Genomic DNA, 27,688 nt, shown 5'->3' with positions numbered 1-27,688 from the left:
ATGGCACATCGGTTAGGGAACCTCTGAAAGAGAGCATCGGTCATCATCGTACTGAATGGTGGAGCAGGCTAGAAGGGCCAAATGGCCTACTTCTGCTCCTATTTTTTTCTATGTTTCTACTTGTGGTCTGAGTTTCCATTTTCTCCGTAAGTATTAGGGGCAACACAGTGGCACAGTGATTAGCACTGCTGCCTCACAGCAGCAGGGACCCGGGTTCAATTCCCAGCGTGGGTCACTGTCAGTGTGGAGTCTGCACATTCTCCCCGTGCCTGCATGGGTTTCCCCTGGGTGCTCCGGTTTCCTCCCGCAGTGTAAAAGACGTGCTGGTTAGGTGGATTGGCCATGCTAAATTGACCATTAGTTTCAGGGGGATGAGTTAGGGTAAATGCGTGGGGTTGTGGGGGTGGGGCCTGCATCAGATTATGGCTGGTACAGACTTGATGGGCTGAATGGCCCCCTTCTGCACTGAAGGATGCTACGATGATTCTAATAAATATTTTCTTTATATCTCTCACAGTGAACTCCTTCCGTATTTTAAAAGTTTCTATCAGGCCACCTCTCAGTCTTCTCTTTTCCAGAGAAAAGATTCCCAGTTTGTCCCATCATTCCTGACAGAAAGCATGCTGGAAGGAATGGTTTATGTTCCAAAATATCTAAACGAGGAATGGGAGGCAGTCAATATGTGAATTGAAACATGGCTACATAAAAAACAGAATTTGGTGGTTTTCCTCGGGATCTTTTGGATTTCTGGAATCTAAATCACTGGATCAACTGGATCCCGCATGCCTGCCAGGAAAACGTCACCTTATTGGACAGCCTTCTCGACAATTCCAATTCCCCCTAACCCCTGACCTTCTCCATGAGGCTTTGACATTCACTTCACAGCCAGAAACCGTTCCCCACACAACCTCCATTCCCTACTATTTCCCATTCCTCCCCCAAAACAATTCTTCCGATTATCCCAAACCGACGATCCTCAGATCATCCCCAATCTAGGCTTTTAACCTTTCCCATTCCTGGCCTCCTAATCTTCCGCATGGGGACTCCAGGTCCACCTCTTTCTCTAGATCCCAAGATCATAAGTCCAGCCCATTCCCCACTCCCCGGAATGCACACTGCCCTCACACCTAGAAACCTGAGATCAGCTCCCTAACATCAACGTCCATAGAATCAGAGAATCCTACAGTGCAGAAGGAGGCTGTTCGGCCCATCTAGTCTGTACTGACCACAATCCCACCCAGGCCCTATCCCCATGCATTTACCCTAGCTGGTCCTCCGACACGAAGGGGCAATTTAGCACGGCCAATCCACCTAACCCGCACATCTTTGGACTAAGGGAGAAAACCAGAGTACCTGGAGGATACACATGCAGACATGTGGAGAACATGCAGATTCCACTTAGACAGTGAACCAAGCAGCGATTCGAACCCAGGACCTTGGCGCTGTGAGGCAGTAGTGCTGCCCACTGTGCCACCGTGCTACCCTACGGTTCTATGGTCCACACAGATGCTAGTGTATCCCCCCCCTACCTGGGATTGATCCCTGTCTGCCTGCCAATCAATCTAACTTCCAGGTTGGGAACCTTTCAGTGACATCACATGCACTGTGGAATCAAACCCTGACTCCAGTTTCCCTGTGTACCCCCAAGCTCCCTTCTCCTGGTGAACCAGGTCAGTTAAAATCCAGCCCCAATCTTCAGCATCACTCCTGATGCCTGCACCATTATCCAGAGCACTCGCACTGGCATCAACTCTTTTTGAGCAGGTAATACTTTCACCTTTGACACAGATGCTTTCAGGTCCACTGAGTTTAGTACATTAACCTCAGCTGATACAGTATGGATGGAATGCTGTACTGGCAGAAATGCTGCCTTTCTGTTCTGTTTTAAACTAATTGCCTGTCTGCCCTTTCAAAGAACAGCAGGGGAGTTCTCCATAATGTCTTGAACAATATTAATGGGTGGCACAGTGGTTAGCACTGCTGCCTCACAGCGCCAGGGACCTGGGTTAGATTCCAGCTTGGGTCACTGCCTATGTGGAGTCTGCACATTCTCCCCGTGTCTGTGTGGGTCTCCTCCAGGTGCTCCAGTTTCCTCTCACAGTCCAAAGATGTGTGGGTTAGATAGGTTGGCCATGCTAAGTTGCCCTAGTGTCAGGAGAATAGCAGGGTAAATGTGTGGGGTTACGGGAATAGGGCCTGGGTGGGATTGCAATCAGTGCAAACTCGATGGGACAAATGGCCTCCTTCTGCACTGTAGGGATTCTATGATTCTAATATTACCTTTTAATCAATGTCATCAAAACAGATTATCTGGTCATTTATTTCATTGCAGTTTGCAGGAGATTGCCATGTGTGGATTATCTGTCATATTCTGTACATTGGAACAATGACCATCGTTTGAGAGTACCTCAAAGGCTGTAAAGCACACTGGGCCATTGTGAGGTTATGAAAGATTAGACCAGTGGCAGCAAAAACACCCAGAACCTTCCATTCAATCGAAGGAAGGTCTGCAATAGAGGAGGATCTTGAATGTCAATGAACAATTCCTGTAAACAACACATGGGGCCCTATCCTCAGACATTTATCTGCGGTATTCGAATGTGATGACAGACAGCAAGTCTGAACTTGGACTATGACCTGAAAGCAATGCCCTTCCCACATCCCTCAAACACCAAGAGAGCAGACAGGCCAGACCATGTGTCACACTGAATATCCTTAAACAATGAGTTGGAACTTTGGCCTCTCACTGGGTGCAAAATAATCCTACTTTGCTCTGTGCGACTCTCCAGAATCAAACTGGAGTCTCGGGGGCATTGCTGTGAGTATAAAACCAGGACAAAAATCAAAGAAGGTGTTAAAAAAATGCCTTTATTTTCTTTGAATACTTTCATTCATTAAATTATTGAAGACAGAGTCAGCAGATTTTTTTGACAAACAGGCATCATCCAGTCAGGGTATTAAGATCTAGTTTGCTTTCCCATAAGTGCAGCAAAGCAGGACATCACAAAGATGGACGAGTTTGGCAACCGATGGAGAGGACACAGGTGTGATAGGCCAGTTGGAAGTCATGTGATGAAAGCTGCAGGAAAACGTCCAGTTGGAACTGGGAATCCCCAGGTACCTCAGTATCTGGAAGACCAATTCTGAATTGAATAGGAAGTGTGCTCTCGAGTCATAGGCCAGAATTTTAAAGACACGCTTGTAAGATCGCGTCCGAGGTCGATGGAGAATGCCGTTCTGCGAGCCTCTCCTGCCCCGATTTCACACAGCCAAAGAGTCATAGAGATTTACAGCATGGAAACAGGTCCTTTGGCCCAACTTGTCCATGTCTCCCTTTTTTACCACTAAGCTAGTCCCAATTGCCCGTGTTTGGCCCATATCCCTCTACACCCATCTTACCCATCTAACTGTCTAAATGCTTTTTAAAAAACAAAATTGCACCCACCTCTACTACTACCTCTGACAGTTTGTTCCAGACACTCACAACTCTGTGTGTGAAAAAATTGTCCCTCTGGGCCCTTTCGTATCTCTCCCCTCTCACCTTAAGTCTATGCCCTCTAGTTTTAGACTCTCCTACTTCTGGGGAAAGATGTTGACTGTCTAGCTGACCTATGCCCCTCATTATTTTATAGACGTCTTGAGCCTCCTACACTCTGGGGAAAAAAGTCCCAGTCTATCCAGCCACTCCTTATAACTCAAACCATCAAGTCCCAGTAGCATCCAGTAAATCTTTTCTGCACTCTTTCTAGTTTAATAATTATTAAAGATAGGCTCGCAATAGGCTGTAATTGTGAATCCACTGGCAAATTCCCCAAGTAACAGATCGATAAAAAGGAACTCATTTGATTGCTCCAATTCAAAGGTGTATTTGAAGACAGGATGAAGCCCATTACATTGTGTAAGGAATTTTTACTTCTAGCTGCAGATGCGGAAATATGGAAGGGATGGGAAGCTAGGTGCCATTCATTCCAAGATGTATTTCTCATGGGAAGCGATAAAGAATTTTGTGAGAGCTGGGCCCAGAGAGGATCCCATGGCAACACCATCTATTTGGGCAAACATGATGTCATTAAAACTGAACTCAACTGAGCAAGTTGCTGAGTTCACAAGTTCAATGAGTACAGATTTAGATAGTGGTGATGTGTCTTAGACCATCATGATGTCGTGACTCAATTCAATTGTGTATGGCTTCCTTGAGTGGCACATTGGTGAATAGTCTAGCAATGTTGGACGGCCACATGTATGTGGCCTTGCTACTGATATGCAAGTCCTGTATGGTCTTTGCAAAGCTGCACCATGTATGTGGGAAACTTGTTCAGACCTGGTTGTAGCAACTCGCCCAATCATTCGACTAATTCATGTTGTGCAGAACCATTCATAGCTACCGCCTTTCACTGCCTGGGCCTAAGCTCTGGAATTCTTCCCCTCAACCTCTCTACTTCTCCACTTACAAACCCTACATCTTTGACCAAGCTTTGGTCACCAGTCCTAACACCTTCCTACATGTCTCAATCACTTGATTTTATTCGATAATTGCTCCTGTGAAGAGCCAAGGCATGGTTTGAAAGTGCTTTATAAATGCAAGTTGTTGTTGTATTGGGATATAATTAGTAATTTTTTTTTCTTTTTTTGTGTAGTAATTTCTAGAACCATGGATCACACAAACCAGAGTGCAGTATGGAGCTAGCAGCCATGATTGAGGGGCTGAATGGCCTGCTGCTGGTTCAGGTGGTTCACAGCTGAAAATGCTGCCTCAACCCATCAATCATTGTGGCTCTCTCACTTTACATAAAGCAAAAAGCAATTAAATCTTCTGGTCACCCTACTATAGAAAGGATATTATTAAACTAGAAAGAGTGCGGAAAATATTTCCTAGAATGCTACCGAGATTTGATGGATTGAGTTATAAGGAAAGGCTGACAAGATTGGGACTTTTTTCTCTAGAGTGTAGGAGGCTGAGGGGTGATCTTATAGAGGTCTGTAAAATAATGAGGGGCACAGATCAGCTAGATAGTCAATATCTTTTCCCCAAAGGTAGAGGAGTCTAAAACTAGAGGGCATAGGTTTAAGGTGAGAGGGGAGAGATACAAAAGTGTCCAGAGGGGCAATTTTTTCACACAGAGGGTGTTGAGTGTCTGGAACAAGCTGCCAGAGGCAGTAGTAGAGGTGGGTACAATTTTGTCTTTTAAAAAGCATTCAGATAGTTACATGCGTACAATGAGTATAGAGGGATATGGGTCAAATGTGGGTAATTGGGATTATCTTAGGGGTTTAAAAAAAAGGGCGGCATGGACAAGTTGGGCCGAAGGGCTTGTTTCCATGCTGTAAACATCTATGACTCTAAACCCCTTTGACTATCTGGATAAATCCATGCCCACCTCGACTGGTGGCATATTAACTGGCACAGGATCTGAATTCAGCAGGTGAGAAATGATTGGGAGTATTGGCTAACCCTCTTACTGCTGAGAAAGCATCTCTCACAGCTGGGAATACATTTGATGCAGTTAGTCCCACTGCCAAAATATTCTGTCCCAAACATCTTTTTTCACAGATACATTATATAATAAGCTATCACCAGCCTTCGAGCCTGGGAGACAGGATTCCCAAGCCATCTATTTCCTGATTTGTTTCAAATGTTTTCACACTATAAGCTAGGGTAGGTACTGTGTGTGTGTTAATCTGTGGGGAAGGGGTTCAACTGGGACTGGCTATAGACTTTAAGATGATATAATGGACATACCAGATGGTCAGAGTAATGTCCTTCTGGAGCTCCCAGGCACTATTAGGTTTCACGTGTACTTGATGCATTTAAATGCTGCATATGGACCAGATTTCATTTTCTGAAGTTAATTCTGATCTCAGACCAGAGAGGTTTGTGCCTGTACTATGGTTTCACACTCCCAGGATATCCCAAAACCCTTTCCAGTCAATGAGGTCAATGGGTGGCATGGTGGCACAGTGGTTAGGACCATGGATTCACATTGCCAGGGACCTGGGTTCGATTCCAGCCTGGGTGACTGTCTGTGTGTAGTTGGCACATTCTCCCAGGGTGGGATTTCCCAGACGCACTTTCCCAAAACAGGCAAATCCTGCCCGAGGTCAACGAACCTTCACACGGTGAGCTCTCCGCCCACGACGCTTCCCGTGGTGGGCAGGACAGGAAAATCTCCCATCCCCGCGTCTGCATGGGGTTTCCTCCGGGCGCTCTGGTTCCCTCCCACACTCCGGGTTAGATAAATTGGCCGTGCTAAATAGCCCCTTACTGTCACGGCATCTAGCTAGGGTTACGGGGGTAGGGCCTGGGTGGGATTGTGGTCGGTGCTGACTAGGTGGGCTGAATGGCCTCCTTCTGCACTGTAGGATAGTATGATTCTGCGATTCTATGACGTGTAGGTTAGGTGGATTGGCCATGGCAAATCAGTGTCCAAAGATGTGTAGACTAGATGGATTAGCCATGGTAAATGTGTGGGGTTACAGGGATAGGGCGGAGGAGGGGGTTTGAGTAAGATACACTATCAGAGGGTTGATACAGATTCAATGGACCGAATGGCCTCTGCTATATTGAATAGTGAAGCAGGCTCAGGGGGCTGAATTGTCCACTCCTGCTCCAAGCTCTTATGTTCCAATCTTTCTTTTTACTTCTCAATTTTTTGCAAAATCCAATTCCGTGTTTCAGTGGCACAGCTGTGTTTGCCCTGCTGTTACCCATCGTAAGGTTAGCTGTTTTCGTTCCAGCTGGAAACTTCCTTCACCTTCAGGCAGGCAGAGTGAGGCAGAAATTGACGACCCTCGCTCATTCAGATGTCAGTGTCAGTGACGGGGGAAATTGATTGTCTACGTTGTTCAGGGGAATGTGGAGCTGCACAGCATGGCACAGCACAAAATCAGAAAAAAAACCGCTGCCCTGATCATGACCCTTTGCATTGCCCCAAAAATAACAGGCACCTTAAATAGAATCAGGCTGAGAAATGTGTGCGAGCTCTTACTGAAGGTGAAACTGAAGGTAGAGTACAGGCCGCACATCATTACACAATTGCGTGCTTCATTGAATACTATACAACCTCACTCTTTACAGACCCATTCCCCTTGGCACCATGAACACAGTTGCTTGCTCTGAAACTGTCAAGTGTAACTCTTTGGAGAAAAACTTGCATTTTTACAGCGTCGGTCACAACCACTGGATGTAAGTGTGGTCACTGTGACAATGCAAAACTAGCTCCTGCAATTAACAATGTGATAATCACCAGATAATCTGTTTTTATGGCGTTGATTGATGGATAAATATTGGCCAAGATGCCACAGATAACTTACCTGCTCTCCTTCTGCCTGGGAGGTCAGAGAGGGGCCACGGTTTAAACAACTGTTATTTGTCATTTATATTAATGGTTTGGATGAAAATATAGGGGGCATGGTTAGTAAGTTTGCAGATGACACCAAGATTGGTGGCATAGTGGTCAGTGAGGAAGGTTATCTCCGATTGCAGTAGGCTCTTGATCAATTGGGCCAGTGGGCTGACGAATGGCAGATGGAGTTTAATTTAGACTAATGAGAGGTAATGCATGTTGGTAGATTGAACCAGGGCAGGACTTACTCAGTTAATGGTAGGGCGTTGGGGAGAGTTACAGAACAAAGAGATTTAGGGGTACATGTTCATAGCTCCTTGAAAGTGGAGTCACAGGTGGACAGGGTGGTGAAGAAGGCATTCAGTATGCTTGGTTTCATTGGTCAGAACATTGAATACAGGAGTTGGAACGTCTTGTTGAAGTTGTACAAAACATTGGTAAGGCCACACTTGGAATACTGTTTACAATTCTGGTCAGGCTATTATAGGAAGAATATTATTAAACTAGAAAGAGTGCAGAAAAGGTTTACTTGGAAGCTTCCGGGACTCGATGGATTGAGTTATAAGGAGAGGCTGAATAGACTGGGACTTTTTCCCCTGGAGCATGGGAGGCTGAGGGGTGATCTTATAGAGGTCTATAAAATAATGAGGGGCATAGACAAGATAGATGGTCAATATCTTTTCCCAAAGGTAGGGGAGTCTAAAACTAGAGGGCATAGGTTTAAGGTGAGAAGGGAGAGACACAAAAGTGTCCAGAGGGGCAATTTTTTCATACAGCGGGTGGTGAGTGTCTGGAACAAGCTGCCAGAGATAGTAGTAGAGGCGGATACAATTTTATCTTTTAAAAAGCATTTAGACAGTTACATGGGTACGATGGGTATAGAGGGATATGGGCCAAATGTGGGCAATTGGGATTAGCTTAGGGGTTTAAAAATAAGGGCAGCACGGACAAGTTGGGCTGAAGGGTCTGTTTCCCTGCTGTAAACCTCTATGACTCTATGATCCTACGACCTCACATGGAAGATGGCATCTCTGCCAGCGCGACAGTCCCACAGCGCTGCACGGGAGTATCAGCTGGAACTTTTATGCTCAGGTTGAGGAGCAGGACTCACGCATACAACCCTCTGACTCAGAGGTAGGAGTGCTTCCCACTGACACACAACTCTACTGGCAAGGCCCAGATTTCCATTTTGTTAATAAACGAGCAACCAGAAGACAAAAAATTGTGAGCAATCGTTGTATGTCACATATTCAAGAGAAATTATGATTGAAAAATAATCAATAAAAACTTATTTTCTTCTGACAAAATGCCTTTATTTCTTCTTTCAGATCTTCATAAAAGATATGCAACCCTCCTTTATTTGCATTAATTTTACATTGCATCCATAATACACAGTTATAATTCTGCATTTGAGTGAGATGCAGTCAAAGCTTTAACCTGCAAAAACACGGCTAGTTGAGGCATCAAATTGTGAATTGAGGTGATATATTGGGGCGATGTTGTGTGTCTGGGTTTTCCATTCCATCCATTCATGGCTCTCTGCTCCCGAGCCACGCTGTCTGTCTTTCAGGTGAGATGCTCAGTGTCCTGTCTGCCCTCTGGTTGTTGGGAAAAGTGTCTGTAGACACTAATTTAAAGAGGAACAAGAATTATTCCTGGTGTCCGGGCCAATGACCTATCCATCGACTACAAGCATATTATCCGGCCACTATCTTGGGGTAGTTGGTGCCCACAAACCGACTGCTGCATAACAAGTGACCCAACTCCAAAAAGTACCTCAAAGTACTCGGGGTCATACTGAGGTCATGCAAGGTGCTACAGAAATGCAGGTTCTTGCTTTCCCCACATAAAGGAGGAAATGGTAAATACATCAACAGGCAGTTTCAAGGAGAATGAAAGTGAATTAGACAATAACATAGCAAGGTGCATCTCAGCTGTAATTAAATGAGAGTGAGAGCATCTAAACAATGTGTTTCTAAATCAGGTCTTAGAAGTTTAGAGTTAACACCATCCAAAATCTTGTAATGGATATTGTGGGTATCACGGTGGCACAGTGGTTAGCACTGCTGCCTCACAGCGCCAGGGACCCAGATTCGATTCACTTGGGTCACTGTCTGTGTGGAGTTTGCACATTGTCTGCGTGGGTTTCCTCCGGGTGCTCTGGTTTCTTGCCACATTCCAAAGATGTACGAGTTAGATGAATTGGCCATGCTAAATTGCCCCTTAATGTCAGGGGGGCTAGCTAGGGTAAACGCATGGGGTTATATTGCAAGGATCTAGGTGGGTTGTGGTCAGTACAGACTCAATGGGCTGAATGGCTTTTTTGTGCACTGTAGGATTCCATATCACTTTGCATTTAAAATTTCAACCCAGCGTTTTTTAAAAGAACTGTGAAATGACCTTTTTTGTTCTGTGAGGCTTTAAATTTACACTCTATTTGTATCGCAAAGTGTAACATGATGGTGTTTCGAAGCAATCAAATCTGCCAGATAAATGGTTAACCCTGCCGCCCCGCTGCTGCTGATTTATGACCCTCATCAATTCGTGATGTGGGTATGCCGGTGTTGGACTGGCGTAAACACAGTAAAAAGTCTGACAACACCAGGTTTTAGTCCAACCTATTTATTTGATAATATACTCACTAGCTTTTGGGGTTACCCCCTTCGTCAGGTGAATGGAGAGTTCTGGCCTCAGACAGAGCATATAAAGCACAGACAGTTTAGAGATTACTGATCATTAGAGATTACATGATCAGTAATCTCTAAACTGTCTGTGCTTTATATGCTCTGTCTGAGGCCAGAACTCTCCATTCACCTGACGAAGGGGGTAACCCCGAAAGCTAGTGAGTATATTATCAAATAAATAGGTTGGACTAAAACCTCATCAATTCAACAGGAACACCTTACAATCTGCTGCCCTCAAAATCACTTCACTTTCAATGTTAGCACAACCTTTTACCCTTCTCAGTACCGATCAGCTGAGGGTCTGGCATTGGACATAGCATTTTGTCAGCTGCATGCCATGCTAATTTGTATGCATGGCATTTGGAGATTGTGTGTCCTGCGAAAGACCCAGTCACATAGCTGGAGGGATTGCAATACTTTTTTGGAAGCTGGGTAGATAAGTTAACTGACGCTGAAAGCCCTCCGCAAACTCTTTTTTTTCAGCAGAACATTAGACTTGGTCGGAACTTTTTGGGAAGCTATTTGATAATCTGCAGCTTGGATTGTATCTTTGTATATTCGAATTATTAATTCTGTTTGGCTGTCCTGGAACTCACAACTCTGCTGCAAGCAACACTTTAGAGAATAACTGTTGGGCATTTAATATAATTGTGTATGACTTTGAATCCCTACAGTGCAGAAGGAGGCCATTCAGCCCATCGAGCCTGCACCGACAACAATCCCACCCAGGCCCTATCCCCATAACCCCATGCATTTACCCTAGCTAGTCCCCCTGACACTAAGGGCCAATTTTAGCATGGCCAATCCACCTAACCCGCACATCATTGGAGTGTGGGAGGAAACTGGAGCACCCGGAGGAAACCCACGCAGACACAGGGAGAGAACATGCAAACTCCACACAAGAAAGTGACCTGAGGTTAGAACAGATCACTGGAGCTGTGAGGCAGCAGTGCTAACCACCGTGCCACCAAACTGCCCAATTTCCTTTGTGTTACATTCTCATCCTTTAGACTTAAAATCTGTTTGATCAACAGTCAAGATTCGTCCAATCGGGTAACAAAAGGGAAAATGCTGGAAAATCTGGCAGCATTTGTAAGGAGAGAAAAGAGCTGATGTTTCGAGACCAAATGACCCTATTTGCTGTCCAATTGGTTTCAAAAGGTGAGGCACCATGGGGATGGACATGTTGGGTGACCAATGGTGAAATTGGGATGCAGGACAGTTGGCAGGAGGTGTCATGAAATGAAATCAGAGTTGATAATGGTGGAACTGAGGACAGGTCCTTTCAACACGTGCTCACAAAATGTGGCAAAGTACAATTAATATTGTTACGACTCTTATTTCTTGATCAGCTGATTGTGTTTTATCCAAAAAGATGAAATGCAATGTGTAAAAAACTCTCTAATTGTGGCCACATGGCTACCCCTGTTCTATTCTTTGCTTCAGCTTTGTTCTGTGCTGTAAATCTAGCCTCAGCGTTGGGTCACATTCTAAGTAAGCAATGGAAAGGAGTCGGTGAGTCTGTCTAGCGGAGGGATTGTCAGTTAATTCCCTCTTCAAAAGTCATGTTGGGCCCTTGGGTGCCCAGAAGCAGAAGGATCACCAGGTCCTGATGATTTATCTCCCTGGCCCTGCCTAACTCACATTTACTCCCAGGATTAGGCTATTGAGTTGGTCAATCAGCCATGATCGTGATGAATGGCGGAGCAGGCTCGAAGGACCAAATGGCCTCCTCTTGTTCCTATCTTCTATGTTTCCATGTTTTACACTTGTGCACAGTAGAAATGACACTAGTATAAATACATTGCCAGGCCAGTGGCTGTAGATACAAAGTAGATTCCTACTGCCTTCTTTCATTCCCATTACTTTCTCAAGGGGAATTTGGATCTTTTGCCCATCTTCTAAATACTAAACTTTGGAATTCTCTCCCCAAACCTCCTCTTCCATCATTCCTCTATCAAAACCTTCCTCTCTGATCATGTTCGTTGTCACCTATCCCAACACACAGGCCTGCATGATATACTTTCCTTTAATGGTGCTCCCACAAAGTACCTTCAGACTTTTTTTAAGGGTTATTGATGTTGGAGTACATCACAAGTGTACTGTTAAAGGAGCAACACTCCAGAATCTCCACTTTTAACGAACAAAGAACAGTACAGGACAGGAACAGGCCCTTCGGCCCTCCAAGCCTGTGCCAATCACATTATCCTATCCAAATCATTCGCTTATATCCCTCTATTCCCCATTTGTTCATATACCTATTAACATAAGTCTTAAATGTGGCTAATGTAACTGCCTCAACCACCTCACTGGGCAGTGCATTCCGGGGCCGCCACCACCCTCTGTGTAAAAACTGCACATCCCCACTGAACCTTTCCCCCCTTATCTTGAACTTGTGCCCTGGGAAAAACCTTCCAACTGTTCATCCTATCTATACCTCTCAAGTTTATAAATTTCTATCAGGTCGCCCCTCAGCCTCTGTCTTTCCAGGGAGAACAATCCCAGTTCATTCAATCTCTCCTCATAGCGAATACCCTCCATACCAGGCAGCATCCTGGTGAACCTTTTCTGCACTCTCTCCACAGTCCTCCTGCTGTTGTGGCGACCAGGGTTGAACACGGTATTCCAAATTTTAGTGAGCAATTGGCTGGTTGGGGGCACCTCGTCGGGTTAAATCAACGACAACTGTAAAAAGGTCACTGATACACAGCTTGCAAATACAGCACAATGGTTTACTGCCCTGTTCTATCTTTAGTTACCCAGGGCTTAAAGTAAGATCTGATCCCAGCTTCACTCAGCATGTACTGGAAAGCAGTTGTATTGGCTTCAAGTCCGTGAGTGAAATTCCCAATGGGATTCTGTTTAATGAATCCCACAGCTGGCAGCCATGTCCCTGTAACCTGGTGTGCAATTTTCATATGGCAGGTATTAGTTTTCGTTCTGCCCTGATTGGCACACTCCAGTAACTCAAATAAAGTTGTTCGCTGTCCAAGGAATCAGGAATTTCATGTCCCTGTGTTAAAACTTACAAGGGTATTAAGTGATGTTGGGTAGCAAATGCGTCTCACACAGGGAGACTTTCAAGTGTAGCTTCTTGGACAAAGCTCTCAGTTATACAAGGCAAATCAACAGATGTTGGCAACAGACACAACTGTTTAGATATTAGCGCCGAGAATGATCAAAGAATATAGCTGTGTATGAAACAGAAAACAAAAACAATAGGATCACCAATCACTGACCAAAGAAATGGGTTGAGTTAATCACTGAAAACCTTTGTACCCTATTACGCAATGTGCATTATCATAGAATCCCGACAGTGCAGAAGGAGACCATTCTGCCCATCAAGCATTCACCGACAACAATCCCACCCAGCCCCTATCCCCGCAACCCTACCAATCCTCCTGACACTAAGGGGCAATTTAGCACGGCCAATCCATCTAACCCACACATCTTTGGATTTCGGACTGTGGGATGAAGCTGGGACACCCGGAGGAAACCCACGCAGACATGAGGAGAATGTGCAGACTCCACGCAGTCACCCAAGGCCAGAATTGAACCTGGGTCCCTGACGCTGGAAGGCAGCAGTGTTAACCATTGTGCCACCGTGCTGCATTTTGGTGAAGGAATAATCCTGCTTTTATCAGGAGACGTTGCTGCAACATTGGATTCTATTTGCTGTAATTTGTAGTGACTCCAATTAAATAGACTGTAGACTGTTTACTACAGCGCATTGTTTAAATGCACTCTATTTAATGAATTATTGGACATTTTTTGCTTTAAACTAGGCTGTTTGTTATTAGTCTTGCTGTAAGTCTGACCCAACTTCCATCTTATTGGTTGATACAATGGCTTTGTCAGCCTTCTGGCAGTAAGATTTTCCAGTCCCAACGAAGCTAATGGATGTTTGAATGGATCACCGTTTCCCCAAGGCAGGTCAGAAAATCTTGTAATCATTCTACAGAGTCCAGCAAATGTCTCCTCCTTTATTTTTTTTCTATGTTTAGTAAAATAATTCTTCCAAACCCCGTTGCTGCTTAAAAGGAGAAGATTTGCCCTTTCAATTTTTATTACAAATTAACGAGCAAATAAAATCCACTGCAGCAGGTCTGTAGGTTAATGCCATTTATATTCATTGGAGCTTGTTTAGGAGTGCAAGTTAACACTTACCATAAGATTAGAACTCCACAATCAGCAAATACACTTGATCTAACACATGGAAAAAATGGAACACACTCACCCACCCTCCCCCACTCATCCCAATGATGTAATGGTCAGTCAGGAGATTGTTTGGGGTCGGTGGGGGGGGTGGGGGGTTGTCCAGTCCATGTCTCCTTGCCAAGTCAAACATTAATCATCTGCTGCCTCTTTATTCTAGCCATGGAAAAGTGACAGTCACATCTGATAGGGAGACTAATGTCAGACCCAACCCCTGTCAACAGGAGACAACTGGAGGGCTACATTCTCTTACCCAGACTCTCTGACAGACTGTGCGACTGCCACATTTAACACCAAACTTCCCATCCCCCCACCACCAAACAACTTTAAATAGACATTAATTCATCCAAAGGTTTCATCAAGTTGTACTCCAAAATTTCCAAACTGCTTAACCAGACAACACTTTCCATGTGCTCAGTTTCAGTTCCTATTTACACTGCAGCATTGAAACCATTTCTACCAACAGAAAACACACAAACTATTTTTGTGTTGCTTGTGAGTTTATTTTGGATGTATTTTGGGACAAAAATGTATGATGATGAAAGTGGCAGAAAATTACAGGCCATTGTTATTTATATGTTTGTGCACAGATGCCATAGTAATATCAGGCATAAAATAAAGTTAAAGTTTATTTATTATTGTCACAAGTAGGCTTACATTAACACTGCAATGAAATTATGATGAAAATCCCCTAGTCACCACACTGAGGGAGAATCCACCTAACCACCACGTCTTTCGGACTGTGGGAGGAACCAGAACACCCAGAGGAAACCCATGTTGACATGAGGAGAATGTGCAGACTCCACACAGACAGTGACCCGAGCCAGGAATTGAACCTGGACCTTTGGTGTAATGAGGCAGTAGTGCTAACCACTGTGCTACCATGCCGTCCCACAGGGTAGATGTGTGGAGAAGCTTAAAGATCCAAACGTTTCTCAGTTAGCTTTACAGAAATGCAATACAGAAACTTCTCTGCCTGCCTCAACATTGAAATGTGTGAAGTTGATATTTTTGTGTCATTAATACGGACTAAATTTGTCACGAAGAAGTTATGTCTTGTCCATTTCAGGCTAAGTACCTCTTTAACAAAGTATCAATTATTACTAATCATTACCTCTGCGTCTCTGAAATCTAACTATTACAAGTGAGGAATCTGAATCCTTACCGTCTTAAATGCTGTCGAAGATTTTTTAAAACGTAAAATCTAGAACATAATTTAAAAATAATATTTTCCTTTTTTCACTCTCTCAACCGAACCTTTCTTTTCTTCTCTTTACTTTGTTTTATTTCTCTTTCTGTACCTGATTTGCCATTGAGTTTAGCCATTCTGCCTTGGGGTAGCAGAATGACACAGTGGTTAGCACTCTTACCTCACAGTGCCAGGGACCCAGGTTCGATTCCTGGCTTGGGTCACTGTGCCTATGGAGTCTGTATGTGTCTATGTGAGTTTCTTCCGGGTGCTCTGGTTTCTTCCCACACTCCAAAGATGTGATGGTTAGGTGGATCAACCATGCTAAGTTGTCCCTTAGTGTCAGGGGCACTAGCTAAGGTAAATGCATGGGGTTATGGGGATAGGGCCTGGGTGGGATTGTGGTCGGTGCAGACCTGATGGGCTGAATGGCCTCTTTCTGCACTGTAGGAATTCTATGCCTCATGTTGGTCCCTGCTCTCTTCAGTTTGCCATCCTTCAGTCTGATTGCTCATATTGATACAGTGGCTTGTCCTGTTTATTCAGGTCCCAGTTACCCAGTTTCCCTCACCGTGACCATATCAGCTCACACTTTCCACAACCTGACATGCAAAAAACATTAAAAACACTAAACAAGCAAGAAGCAAATCTGTCCAGCAAAAGATGCTGTTTAATGTTCATCCACAGCACACTGCCACTCAGAGTAAACAAGGGAGGGGTGGGACAAAATTAAACTGTGTGACAAGTTTTATCTTTCCACGAGATAAGCACTGAGGTAGATCCAGAAACAGATTTATGTTGTTTGAATGAACTAACCAGTCACAATGAGAACAAACTCATTCTTCCCCTCATGCCCCCAACCACATCTCAAATGCACCATGCAAAATTCAATTTTGTGGCATTATTGAAAATTACAAGGTAAATACTAACGAGGAAAGTCACTTAACCCATCTTAATTCATCTATCCAAAACATTACTGCGCTCTCTCCCCCATCATTTTAAATTCACAAAGTGGAGAAGCCGGGGTTCACTGGGATAGACACAGTAAGAAGTCTCAGAACACTCTGGTGAGTGACTCACCTGATGAAGGAGCAGCGTTCCGCAAGCTCGGGATCCCAAATAAACCTGTTGGAAATTTAACCTGATGTTGTGAGACTTCTTACTGTGCTTATCCCAGTCCAACACCAGAATCTCCACATTATTGTTCCCAGACAAAGGTGCCCTGCCTTCTCACTGTAAAGACTCTTTAAAACCTGATTGGATAATTCTTGACTTTGTTGTTTCCCCTCGGCAATATTCTCTTAACCAGAAAATAATTTGTTCAAAGAATTGTTTTAAAAACATCAAACAGAGTTTGACACTAAGAACATAAGAACATAAGAAATAGGAGCAGGAGTAGGCCATCTAGCCCTTCGAGCCTGCCCCGCCATTCAATAAGATCATGGCTGATCTGAAGTGGATCAGTTCCACTTTCCCGCTTTCTCCCCATAACCCTTAATCCCCTCGCCTACCAAAAACCAAGTCATGTGAGGCATTACTAAGACAGATGACAAAAATTTTGGTCAAAGAGATAGCAATAGGGGAAAGTGGTGGCCTAATGGTATTACTGCTAGACTATTAAATCCAGAAACTCAGCTAATGTTCTGGGGATCTAAGTTCAAATCCTGCCGCAACAGATAGAGGAATTTGAATTCAATATTAAAAAACAAACTCTGGAATTAAGAATCTACTGTTGACCATGAAACCATTGTCAATTTTCTGAAAAACCCATCTGGTTCACTAATGTCCTTTAGAGAAGGAAATCTGCTGTCCTTATCTGGTCTGGCCTACATGTGACCCAGAGCCACAGCAATGTGGTTGACTCTCAATTGCCCTCCACAGGCAACTAGGGATGGGCAATAAATGCTGGCCAGCCAGCGACGCCTGTGTCCCAGAAATGAATAATTTTTAAAAAATGATGGAGCATCTGAAAGAAAGAGACAGGGGTGCAGACATTTAAGGAGGGAATGGCAAAGCTTTGGGTCCAGGCAGCTGAGGGTACGGCCATCAGTGATGGAGCAATTAAAATTGGGGATACACAAGAAAATTAGGGCATCGCAGAGAGGTCGGTTGTAGGAGATTGCAGAGATAGGGAGGAGTGACATCATGGAGGGATTTGAACAGGAAGGTGAGAATTTTAAACTTGAAATGCAAATCCTAGATTTTCAAGTTTATGTGTAGCTGCTATAAGTTCCTGTTTGATTCACTCCTTAATAATAGTGAGTGTTGGGAGCCTCACAGTTACTATTGTGCCAGGTCACTATCTGGGTCATTTTCACATTGATATTGTGGGAGCTTGCTGTGCACAGTTTGATTTCTTCATTTCCCTTCATTAAAGCAGTGACCACACTTTCATTGGCTGTAAAGTACTTTGGGATGTCCAGCGTCTATGAAAGGTGCTATATAAATGCAAATCGGTCTTTCTTGTATCTATACCATAGTTTTCTTTTTAAAACTCTAATTTGAAAGGAACACCAGCAGACTGAAGGTCCTCCACAGTATCCATGTCAGTACAGTGTCGCTGCAGACTAGTACCTTGAGATACAAGAGACAACCATCTTACTGACAGAGATCACTCCTTCATTCAGATGCCTAACTAAACCACCAGTGACCAATCAAATAGTTTCAGCTGCAGTCCTCCCAGCTGAAGCATCATCCTCCCAAAAGCATAGAAACATAGTAAATAGGAGAAAGAGTAGGCCATTCAGCCCTTCGAGCCTGCTCCACCATCCAATAGGATCATAGCTGGACATCTATCTCAGGCCATTCTCCCGTTCTCTCCCCATGCCCCATGACACCTTTAAAGTCTAGAAATCTACCCATTTCTTTCTTAAATGTATTCAGTGACTTGGCCTCCACAGCAGGTTTACCACCCTCTGAGTGAAGAAGCTTCTCCTCATCTCAGTCCGAAGTGGCCTATCCATATCATGTCATCAAAATCTACAATGGTGACATAAAAAACCCTAACATTTCTGTGCATTGTTTTTGGCACATTTGGTTGATTCAGTGCTGGCAGAGTATTGAGATCACACCCAACTAACAATAACATTGACTGACTCAATGACATAAAGCAGAGAGACTGTGAGGAGATTTGATGGAGGTGTTTAAAATCATGAAGGGTTTTGATAAAGCAGATAAAGAGAAACTGCTTCCAATGGCTGAAGGGTCGACGACTAGAGGAACAGATTAATGATCGTTGGCAGAAGAAGCAGGGGTGACATGAGGAAAAACATTTTTACACAATGGATGGTTAGGATTTGGATGGGTGATGGATATAGATTCAACAAGAACTTTCAAAAGAGAATTGGAGAAAAACTTGAAGGGGGAAAATTCAGGGAAATTGGGAAAGGAGAAAGATGTGGGACTAACTGGGATTTCTCTTTGAAAGAACTAGTGTAGACTCGATGGGCTGAATGGCGTCTTGATCACAGGACTATGGTATGATTCTATAAGATGTAGCTACTATATCACCCAGTATGCTTTCAACAGCTGAGAGGGAGGGGGGTTGGGCGCTTGTAATGTTTGTCTGTGTGGCTATCTCTCAGCAGTAAGAATGTAAATAGCAGAACAAAGCAGAGAGGCAGCTCATTGTGCAGGGTTAGAAACTGGATGTATGGGCCCATAGCTGCGGGCCCAAAGCTTCTGTCACTAATCAAAGAATCATTAATGTTGATGAGAAAGAACCAGAGCAGAGTTAAGGCATCAGTTTTAGCACCAGTTACTCACACTGTGATCTCTCAGTCCCACTCCAAAAACCCGAGTACAGAAACTGCGGCTGACGTCCAGAGCAGGGCTGAGGGAGTGCGGCGCTGCTGAAAGTGTCTTTTGAAAGAGACATTTAACTGAGGCAAGTGGGTGCAAAAAATCCCCTGAGGTTGCTATTGCCAAGTTGGCAGATGACACAAAAGTTGGTGGGAAGGGTAGTGGTGAGGATGATACAAAGGGCGGAATTTTCCCTTCCCTCCAGCCATGGGAATCAAAGCGGGTGGGACAGGAACGTGCAAAGGTCCATTGATCTTGGGCAGGACTTTCCAGTCTTGGGGTGAGCTTGATATAAACAAGCGAATGGACAGAAGCTTGGCAAGAGGAATATCATGTACAAAGAACAAAGAAAATTACAGCACGGGAACAGGCCCTTCGGCCCTCCAAGCCTGCACCGACCACGCTGCCTGACTGAACTAAAACCCCCTACTCTACTGGGGACCATACCCCTCTATTCCCATCCTATTCATGTACTTGTCAAGACGGCCCTTAAAAGTCACAACCGTACCCGCTTCCACTACCTCCCCCGGCAACAAGTTCCAGGTGCCCACCACCCTCTGTGTAAAAAATCTGCCTCGTACATCTCCTTTAAACCTTGCCCCTCGCACCTTAAATCTATGGCCCCGAGTAATAATTGACTCTTCCACCCTGGGAAAAAGCTGCTGACTATCCACTCTGTCCATGCCCCTCATAATCTTGTAGACTTCTATCAAGTCTCCCCTCAACCTCTGTCGCTCCGGTGAGAACACAAAAAATGTGAAGTTGTGTACTTTGGTAAGAAAAGTAAGGGAACTGAATATTATTTAAATGAAGAAAATCTACAGAAAGCAGGGAGGTATTTAGGGCTCCTAAATCCCAAAGTGCTAGTGTGCAAGTTCAGCAGGTGGTAGGGGAGGCAATGGAATGCTGGCCCTTATTTCAAAGGGAATGGAGAATAAAAATACGGAACTCTTGCTCAAACTAAACAAAGTGTTAGTTAGATCACACCTGGAATATTGTGAAGAGTTTTGGTCCTGGTACCTAAGGAAAGATATTCTGGCATTAGAGGCAGTCCAGAGATGGTCAATTCTGGCTATGGAGGGGTCTTTTTTATGAGGAAAGGTTGAGTAGGTCCGGCCTGTACTCATTGGAGTTTAGAAGGAGACATTTCGGATTCTCAAGGGGCTTGACAAGTTACATGCTCAGAGGTTGTTTCCCCTTGCGGGAGAGTCTAGGACCAGAGGGTATGATCTCAGAATAAGGGGGTCACCCATTGAAGACAGAGATGAGGAGGAATTTCTTCTCTCAAAAGGGAATGAACTTTGGAGTTATTTCCTGCAGAGGGCTGTCTAAGCTGAGTCATTCTGTATGTTCAAGGCTGAGATTGACAGATACTTAATCAGTAAGGGGATCGAGGGTTATGGGGATAAGGCAAGAAAGTGGAGTTGAGAATTATTGCAACCGATCAGTCATGATCTCACCGAAGGGCGGAGCAGATTTGACGGGCTAAATGACCTACATCTGCTCCTATGTCATATGGTCTTAGGGCACTATAATAAAAGCAGGGAACCTCCCTACAGTATCCACATCACCAAAGCCGGTGACCTGGTGATTCTTGTGGTTTGTGGGTGCCTGCTGTGCGCCGATTGGCTTCCACGCTCCCTGCATGACAAAACCTCAAAAATACTTCAATGGCTGTTAATTGGTTTGGAATATCCTAGCTCAGGACAGGCGCTATACAAAGGCAAATTGTTTAACACCCCGCAGCAGATAGCGATGGAATGATTCTTGTGCTGTAAGCTGTATGTTCAGTTGGAAACTGAGAAGGATAAAAAAAAGTCATCATGTGTGTTCCAAGGACCTGGATGAGATTCCTGGCATCCCGAATGTTGACATGATTGAAGCTGCTCCTGTTATTGTAGGCATCTACATTCTCTGCAGGTTTACACATGGACGTTTGGCCGGAGTTGATGGAACTCAGCACTGAGGAAGCAAACAGTGTTAAAGAATTTCATCTGGAAAGATTGGAGCAGCTGAGATATTTCTACTCAGGGCAGAGAAGGTTAGGGGATGATTTCAGAATGTTCAAAATTGCAAAGGGTTTTGATAGGGGTAAATAAGAATCAATTAGTTTCTGTGGCAGAAGGGCTGGTAACCAGGGATTTAAGGTAACTGGTCAGAGAGTCTGAAGTGAGATGAAGAAAATACCTTTTTAACACAGTGAGTTGTTATGATCTTACGTACATTGTGTGGAAGAGTGGGGGGAGCAGATTGAAGACTAACACTCATGAGAATTGTCTGAATACACAAAAGAGAGCACATTTCCAGGGCTCAAGGAAATAGCAAGGGGAGTGAGACTAACTGGCTGGACCTTTCAAAGAGCCAGCATGGGCACAATGGGCTGAATGGCCTCCTTCTCTGCTGCTTCATTCCATGAGCAACGTGGTGTCAATTTCACAAAGTGTCCTTGGGAAGCGATGGCTAACTGAAAACAAAAGTGTTCATAATCCGAGCATGGGAATGAGCTGGGGGTCATGTCACTCTGATTTGGAATCTTTCTGGATCTGAATGCGCTAAACCATTTTATGCTTTTTCAAATGAGACATTCCTGAACAGATTGCTGTCTCTCACTGCCCTGGCACAGGTTGAGAATAGAACACTATATGAATGGATGGCCATCTGATAACATCAATTGATGCTGTACACACACAGCTGCCAAAGCGACACAGACGCATTGTCTCACTGAACTACACCAGTTCACATAAATCTCCTCCCATTTTGCTCTACCAGTGTTCACATGTATTCCTTTTCTTCCCTCATGCACTTATCCAGCTTACACTTAAATGCACCTATGCTCCCTACCTCAATAGTCCCCATGGGAGCGAGTCCCACATTCTCCCCACTCCCTGTGGGAGCAAGTCCCACATCCTCCCCACTCCCTGTGGGAGTGAATCCCACATTCATAAGAACATAAGAACATAAGAAATAGGAGCAGGAGTAGGCCATCTGGCCCTTCGAGCCTGCCCCGCCATTCAATAAGATCATGGCTGATCTGTCGTGGCTCAGTTCCACTTTCCCGCCCTCTCCCCATAACCCTTAATCCCCTCTCTTATCAAAAACCCATCAACCCGCTTCTTAAAAATATTTAGCGAGGCAGCCTCCACCACTTCAACGGGCAGAGAATTCCAGAGATTCACCACCCTTTGAGTGAAGAAGTTCCTCCTCAACTCCGTTCTGAACCGCCCCCCCTTTATCTTGAGGCTGTGCCCCCTAGTCCTACTGTCTTTTTTGAGCGGGAAGAGTCTTTCCACCTCTATCCTATCCATCCCATTCATCATCTTATACGTCTCAATGAGATCTCCCCTCATTCTTCTAAACTCTAACGAGTACAAGCCTAGTTTATTCAGCCTCTCCTCATAGCTCAACCCCCTCAACTCCGGTATCAGCCTAGTAAACCTCCTCTGCACTCCCTCCAGGGCCAAAATATCCTTGCGCAGGTGCGGCGCCCAAAACTGCACACAGTACTCCAGCTGCGGCCTCACCAATGCCCTATACAGCTGCAGCAAGACCTCCCTACTTTTATATTCAATCCCCCTCGCTATGAAGGCCAGCATCCCATTCGCCTTCCTGACCACCTGCTGCACTTGCAGGCTGGGTTTTTGCGACTCATGCACAAGGACCCCGAGGTCCCTCTGCACCGTCGCCTGCTGCAGTTTTTCGCCACGTAAGTAATAGTCCTTCCTACCATTCTTCCTACCAAAGTGGACCACCTCACACTTGCCAACATTAAATTCCATTTGCCATTTCCTGGCCCATTCGCCCAGCCTATCTAGATCCTTCTGCAGACTCTCCACACCCTCCGCACAATTTGCCTTTCCCCCAATCTTGGTGTCATCAGCAAATTTCGACACCCTACACTCGGTTCCCTCCTCCAGATCATCTATATAAATGGCCCACTTCCCATGGGAGCGAGTCCCACATCCCCCCCAATCCCCGTGGGAGCGAGTCCCACATTCACCCCACTTCCCATGGGAGCGAGTCCCACATTCTCCCCACTTCCTGTGGGAGTGAATCCCACATTCTCCCCACTCCCCGTGGGAGTGAGTCCCACATTCTCCCCACTCCCTGTGGGAGCGAGTCCCACATTCTCCCCACTCCCCATGGGAGTGAGTCCCACATTCTCCCCACTCCCCGTGGGAGCGAGTCCCACATTCTCCCCATTCCCTGTGGGAGTGAGTCCCACATTCTCCCCACTCCCTGGGTCAAGAGGTTCCTGAATTTCTTAATGAATTTATTCGTGACTTGCTTTTATTTAGCATTCCCAATTTTGGACTTCTCACAAAGTCTATCGTCTACCCTCATGATCCTTCATAATTTAAAAACTTCTCTTTAAAGGTGACCACCCAGACTTGTTTTTACAAATAAAGTGATCCCCCGGCTGACCAGACTTCCCTGATCATTGTAGCTTCTCACATCTGCATGGACAGAGTGGATAGTCAGAAGCTTTTTCCCAGGGTGGAAGAGTCAATTACTAGGGTGCACAGGTTTAAGATGCAAGGGGCAATTATTAAAGGTGATGTACGAGACAGATTTTTTACACAGCGAGTAGTGGGTGCCTGGAACTCATTGTCGGGGGAGGTGGTGGAAGTGGATACGTTAGTGACTTTTAAGGGGTGTCTTGACAAATACATGAATAAGATGGGAATAGAGGGATATGGTCCCCAGAAATGTAGCGGGTTTTAATTCAGTCGGGCAGCATGGTCAGTGCAGGCTTGGAGGGCCGAAGGGCCTGATCCTGTGCTGTAATTTTCTTTGTTCTTTGTAAATCTGCTTTCCCTTATTTTGAGGTAATTTCTCACCCTAATTTCTTGAGCTGACTTTCGTACAACCTTGCAATGATCCTTTAATGGAAACAATAGCTTTCAATCCATCCGAAAGATAGCATCTCCAACAATGCAGCACTCCAACAGTACTGCGCTGGGGTGTCAGGTTCAAGTCTCACAAATGAACCCAAAAGCCCTCTGACGCAGAAGTGAGGATATAACCCATCGAGCCATGGAAGCACCGTGATTATTTTCAGGAGAAAGCAGTACGAGACTCAGAGTGTGGGTGGATGAACTGGAGTAGATGCCACTGTTTGGTATTTTGTTCCAAGATCTGTTATTTCTTGCTAAATTGACATAAGGTTCACTTGACCCTCCTTCATATTATGAGCCCTGCTGTACTTACTGTACATGGATTGTTCGATATCTTACTCATCAGCAAATTGTGCTTTGATGGGGTCAGTCATTTATCAGATGTTAACATATATCATTTTAAGACAGCTATGTAACATAATAGCGTGCTATTAATGTACTCCCATGAATCTATCTCAAACAAGAACTTCCCAGGCAAATTTTATTACTGTGAAGCGCTTCCTAGAGTTCAAAACAATATCTACCAAAATCAGACTGTTGCCTGCAAAATCCAACACAAAACAGGAGAAAACAATGAGTGGATCATAGTTTGCTGTCACAGAGTATTTAAGAGCATCAGCTGTTGATTAGTCTTGCCCCTACATGTTTAGGTTTTTAGCTGTGCGGGCTGGTCTCTTGCAAGGAGGTGGGGAGACTGCCTTTCTGGCTCCCCTGAGGCCACGAGAGGCATCCCCCCCCCCGCCACCCCCCCCCCACTCCACCCACCAGGTCAACCTCATCCCTTTAGAACATAGAACACTACAGCACAAACAGGCCCTTCGGCCCACAAGTTGCGCCGACCTTTAACCCTCTTCGTTCTGGAGTCGGTGTTAGCTGTGGCTTGGTGGGTTGCACTCTCACCTCAGGGTCAGAAGGTTGCAGATTCAAACCTCAATCTGGAGACTTGACTTCAACTTGATTTATCATTGTCACATGTCTTGGTATACAGTGAAAAGTGCTGTTTCTTGCGTGCTATACAGACAAAGCGTACATAGAGAAGGAAAGGAGAGAGTGCAGAATGGGAGCACAATATGTGAATTAAGACTCCCACTGCAGTTCAGTATTGCAAAGTGCTGCACTGTAAGAGGTGCAGTTTTCTAGACGAGATTTGTACTTGAAGACCTAGGTGAACATAAAGGACCTATGTCACTTTATGAAGAAGTGCAGGGGAGTGTCCCGGCTAATCCATTAACCAGCATTTAAAATAACTGTTGCTGTTTGTGGGAGCTTGCTGTAAAAATTAGCTGCTTTCATTCTTACATTCAAACAAATGCTTCAAAACTACTTCATTGTCTGTAAAGCACTTTGAGACACCCTGAGATTGCGAAAGGCAGAGTCTAAACAGCAATTTTCTTCAATTCACTCATGGGACATGGGCGTCACTGGCTGGCCAGCACCTGTCGCCCATTCCTTGTTGCCCTTGAACTGTGTGACTTGCTCAGCCACTTCAGGGGTCAGTTGAGAGTCAACCATGTTGCTATGGCGCTGAAGACACATGTAGGCCAGACCAGGTAAGGATGGCAGATTTCCTTCCCTAAAGGACATTAGTGAACCAGATGGAGTTTTTCCAACAACTGACAATGGTTTCATGGTCATCAATAGATTCTTAATTCCAGATGTTTTAAATTGAATTCAAATTCCCCCAGCTGCTGTGGTGGGATTCGAACACAGGACCCCAGAATATTAGTTGAATTTCTGGATTAACAGCAGTAATATCACTAGGCCATCACCTGAATAAATCCTTTATTGTGCCATATTTATAAAAAAACACTGCCGCATTAGCCATTTCATTAGGGTTTTGACTACAAATACAGATAAAGCTAGGCAGTGGATATCATATTGTCTGTTTGTGCTTGTCCTGTAATACGTGAGCAGCGCTAGAACATATGTAACTCAGAGTAAATTTCATACAGACAACATAACATTAAAGGCAATAACCAGAATCAGCCCCTCACACACACGAACGATCAGGCTGGGAAACATTGGATGCACTGATTTCAGTCTTATTTTACCAGACGTTTATTACATGCCACCCTGCTGTAGTCAGATTAACCTCCTTTCAGCAGCTACTAACACTGTTGTGGGATCTTTTAAAGATCAGGTTTAAATATATAACAGCAACTGTGGTTTTGATGTTTGGATGCCTGTAATCTGCAGTGATTTCCTCTGTTTTTATGTTACAGCATCATAGAATGTTTATGTGGGGACTGATTGGCTTGTTTGGGTAAATGGCTACAGTGTGGATCAGAATAACGGCAGCAACGTGGATTCGATTCCTGCTCCGGCTGGGATAGACACTTACCTGAGGTAGACACCTGATCGAGGTACATGCCCAGCTGAGGGAGACACTTACCTGAGGTAGACACCTGATCAAGGTACATACCTACCTGAGGGAGACACTTACCTGAGGTAGAAACCTGATCGAGGTACATACCTACCTGAGGGAGACACTTACCTGAGGTAGACACCTGATCGAGGTACATGCCTACCTGAGGTAGACACTTACCTGAGGTAGAAATCTGATTGAGGTACATACCTACCTGAGGGAGACACTTACCTGAGGTAGACACCTGATCGAAGTACATACCTACATGAGGTAGACACTTACCTGAGGTAGACACCTGATCGAGGTACATGCTTACCTGAGGGAGACACTTACCTGAGGTAGAAACCGGATCAAGGTACATACCTACCTGAGGGAGACACCTGCCTGAGGGAGACACTTACCTGAGGTAGACACCTAATTGAAGTGCATACCTACCTGAGCTGCCTGAGGGAGATATCTACCACCTCACCCTGCCCAGGACAGAAGAAAGCAATCTCAAAATGGCAAGAAAGCAGCTGAGGATGAAGAAAGAGCAGAGAATTAGCCAAGGAGCTGCCTCCAGACAGAATGAAAAATGGTTACAGCACAGAATGTGGCCATTCCGCCCATCACACTGGTGCTGGTTCTCTACAAGAGCAATTTACCTAGGGACTCCTTCCCTAGTTTTAATCCCTGCAGCTTTCTCAATGGTTTTCCTCGAGTAATTTACCCAAGCTTTGATTGAATTTGCCTCCATTACACTCACGGGCGGTGTCAGATATTGTAGGGGGCGGTGTGTCGGGGGAACGGATCAGTGTGGGTGATCCCACCCAAAGCGGTTAATCAGCCATTTCTTTGGATGCACCCGGAGAGCTGGACAAATACAAAATGGTTAAACCCAACGGGACATTCGTGTGTTCTATTTCCATGTCATTATTATATTGGGAGACAGTCAGGGCAGTCACAGTGACTGGCTGCTACTGGGGAGAGTCGACATGTGGTTCCATGTTTAAAACACACCTGTCGTTAGCTATGTGGCCGCCCCTTCACCCCCGCTAGCAAAAAAGAGATACTGCACTTCACATCCAGATACTGAGCCAGGGGGCACAGGGCAAGTGAGGCTCAGGTTTCTCCCTCCCTCATATCTACTGCTCCTTATTTTTAATGTGGTATGGTGATTATTCGTCTGCAGATGTATCCATTGCTATTCAGGGTGA

At 44.9% G+C, this 27,688-nt stretch overlaps 1 protein-coding gene across 1 annotated transcript in view; it reads right to left on the bottom strand.

The window, feature by feature from the left end:
- Positions 1–26,802, bottom strand: part of LOC145342839 (putative E3 ubiquitin-protein ligase HERC3) — a 54,723-nt gene extending 27,921 nt beyond the window's left edge. The window contains exons 1-3 of the mRNA XM_080188379.1: positions 26,775–26,802; positions 24,616–24,668; positions 20,790–20,873 (exon numbers count right to left, since the gene is read on the bottom strand). Of these exons, the coding sequence (XP_080044505.1) occupies positions 20,790–20,873; positions 24,616–24,668; positions 26,775–26,802 (165 nt within the window). The remainder of the gene's footprint in view (positions 1–20,789; positions 20,874–24,615; positions 24,669–26,774) is intronic.
- Positions 26,803–27,688: the final 886 nt, after the last annotated feature.

The sequence above is a fragment of the Carcharhinus amblyrhynchos genome, chromosome 1 (assembly GCF_965287045.1).
Source record: "Carcharhinus amblyrhynchos chromosome 1, sCarAmb.v2.hapA, whole genome shotgun sequence".
NCBI classification, from domain to species: domain Eukaryota; kingdom Metazoa; phylum Chordata; class Chondrichthyes; order Carcharhiniformes; family Carcharhinidae; genus Carcharhinus; species Carcharhinus amblyrhynchos.
This window is presented reverse-complemented; position numbering and strand designations above follow the sequence as displayed.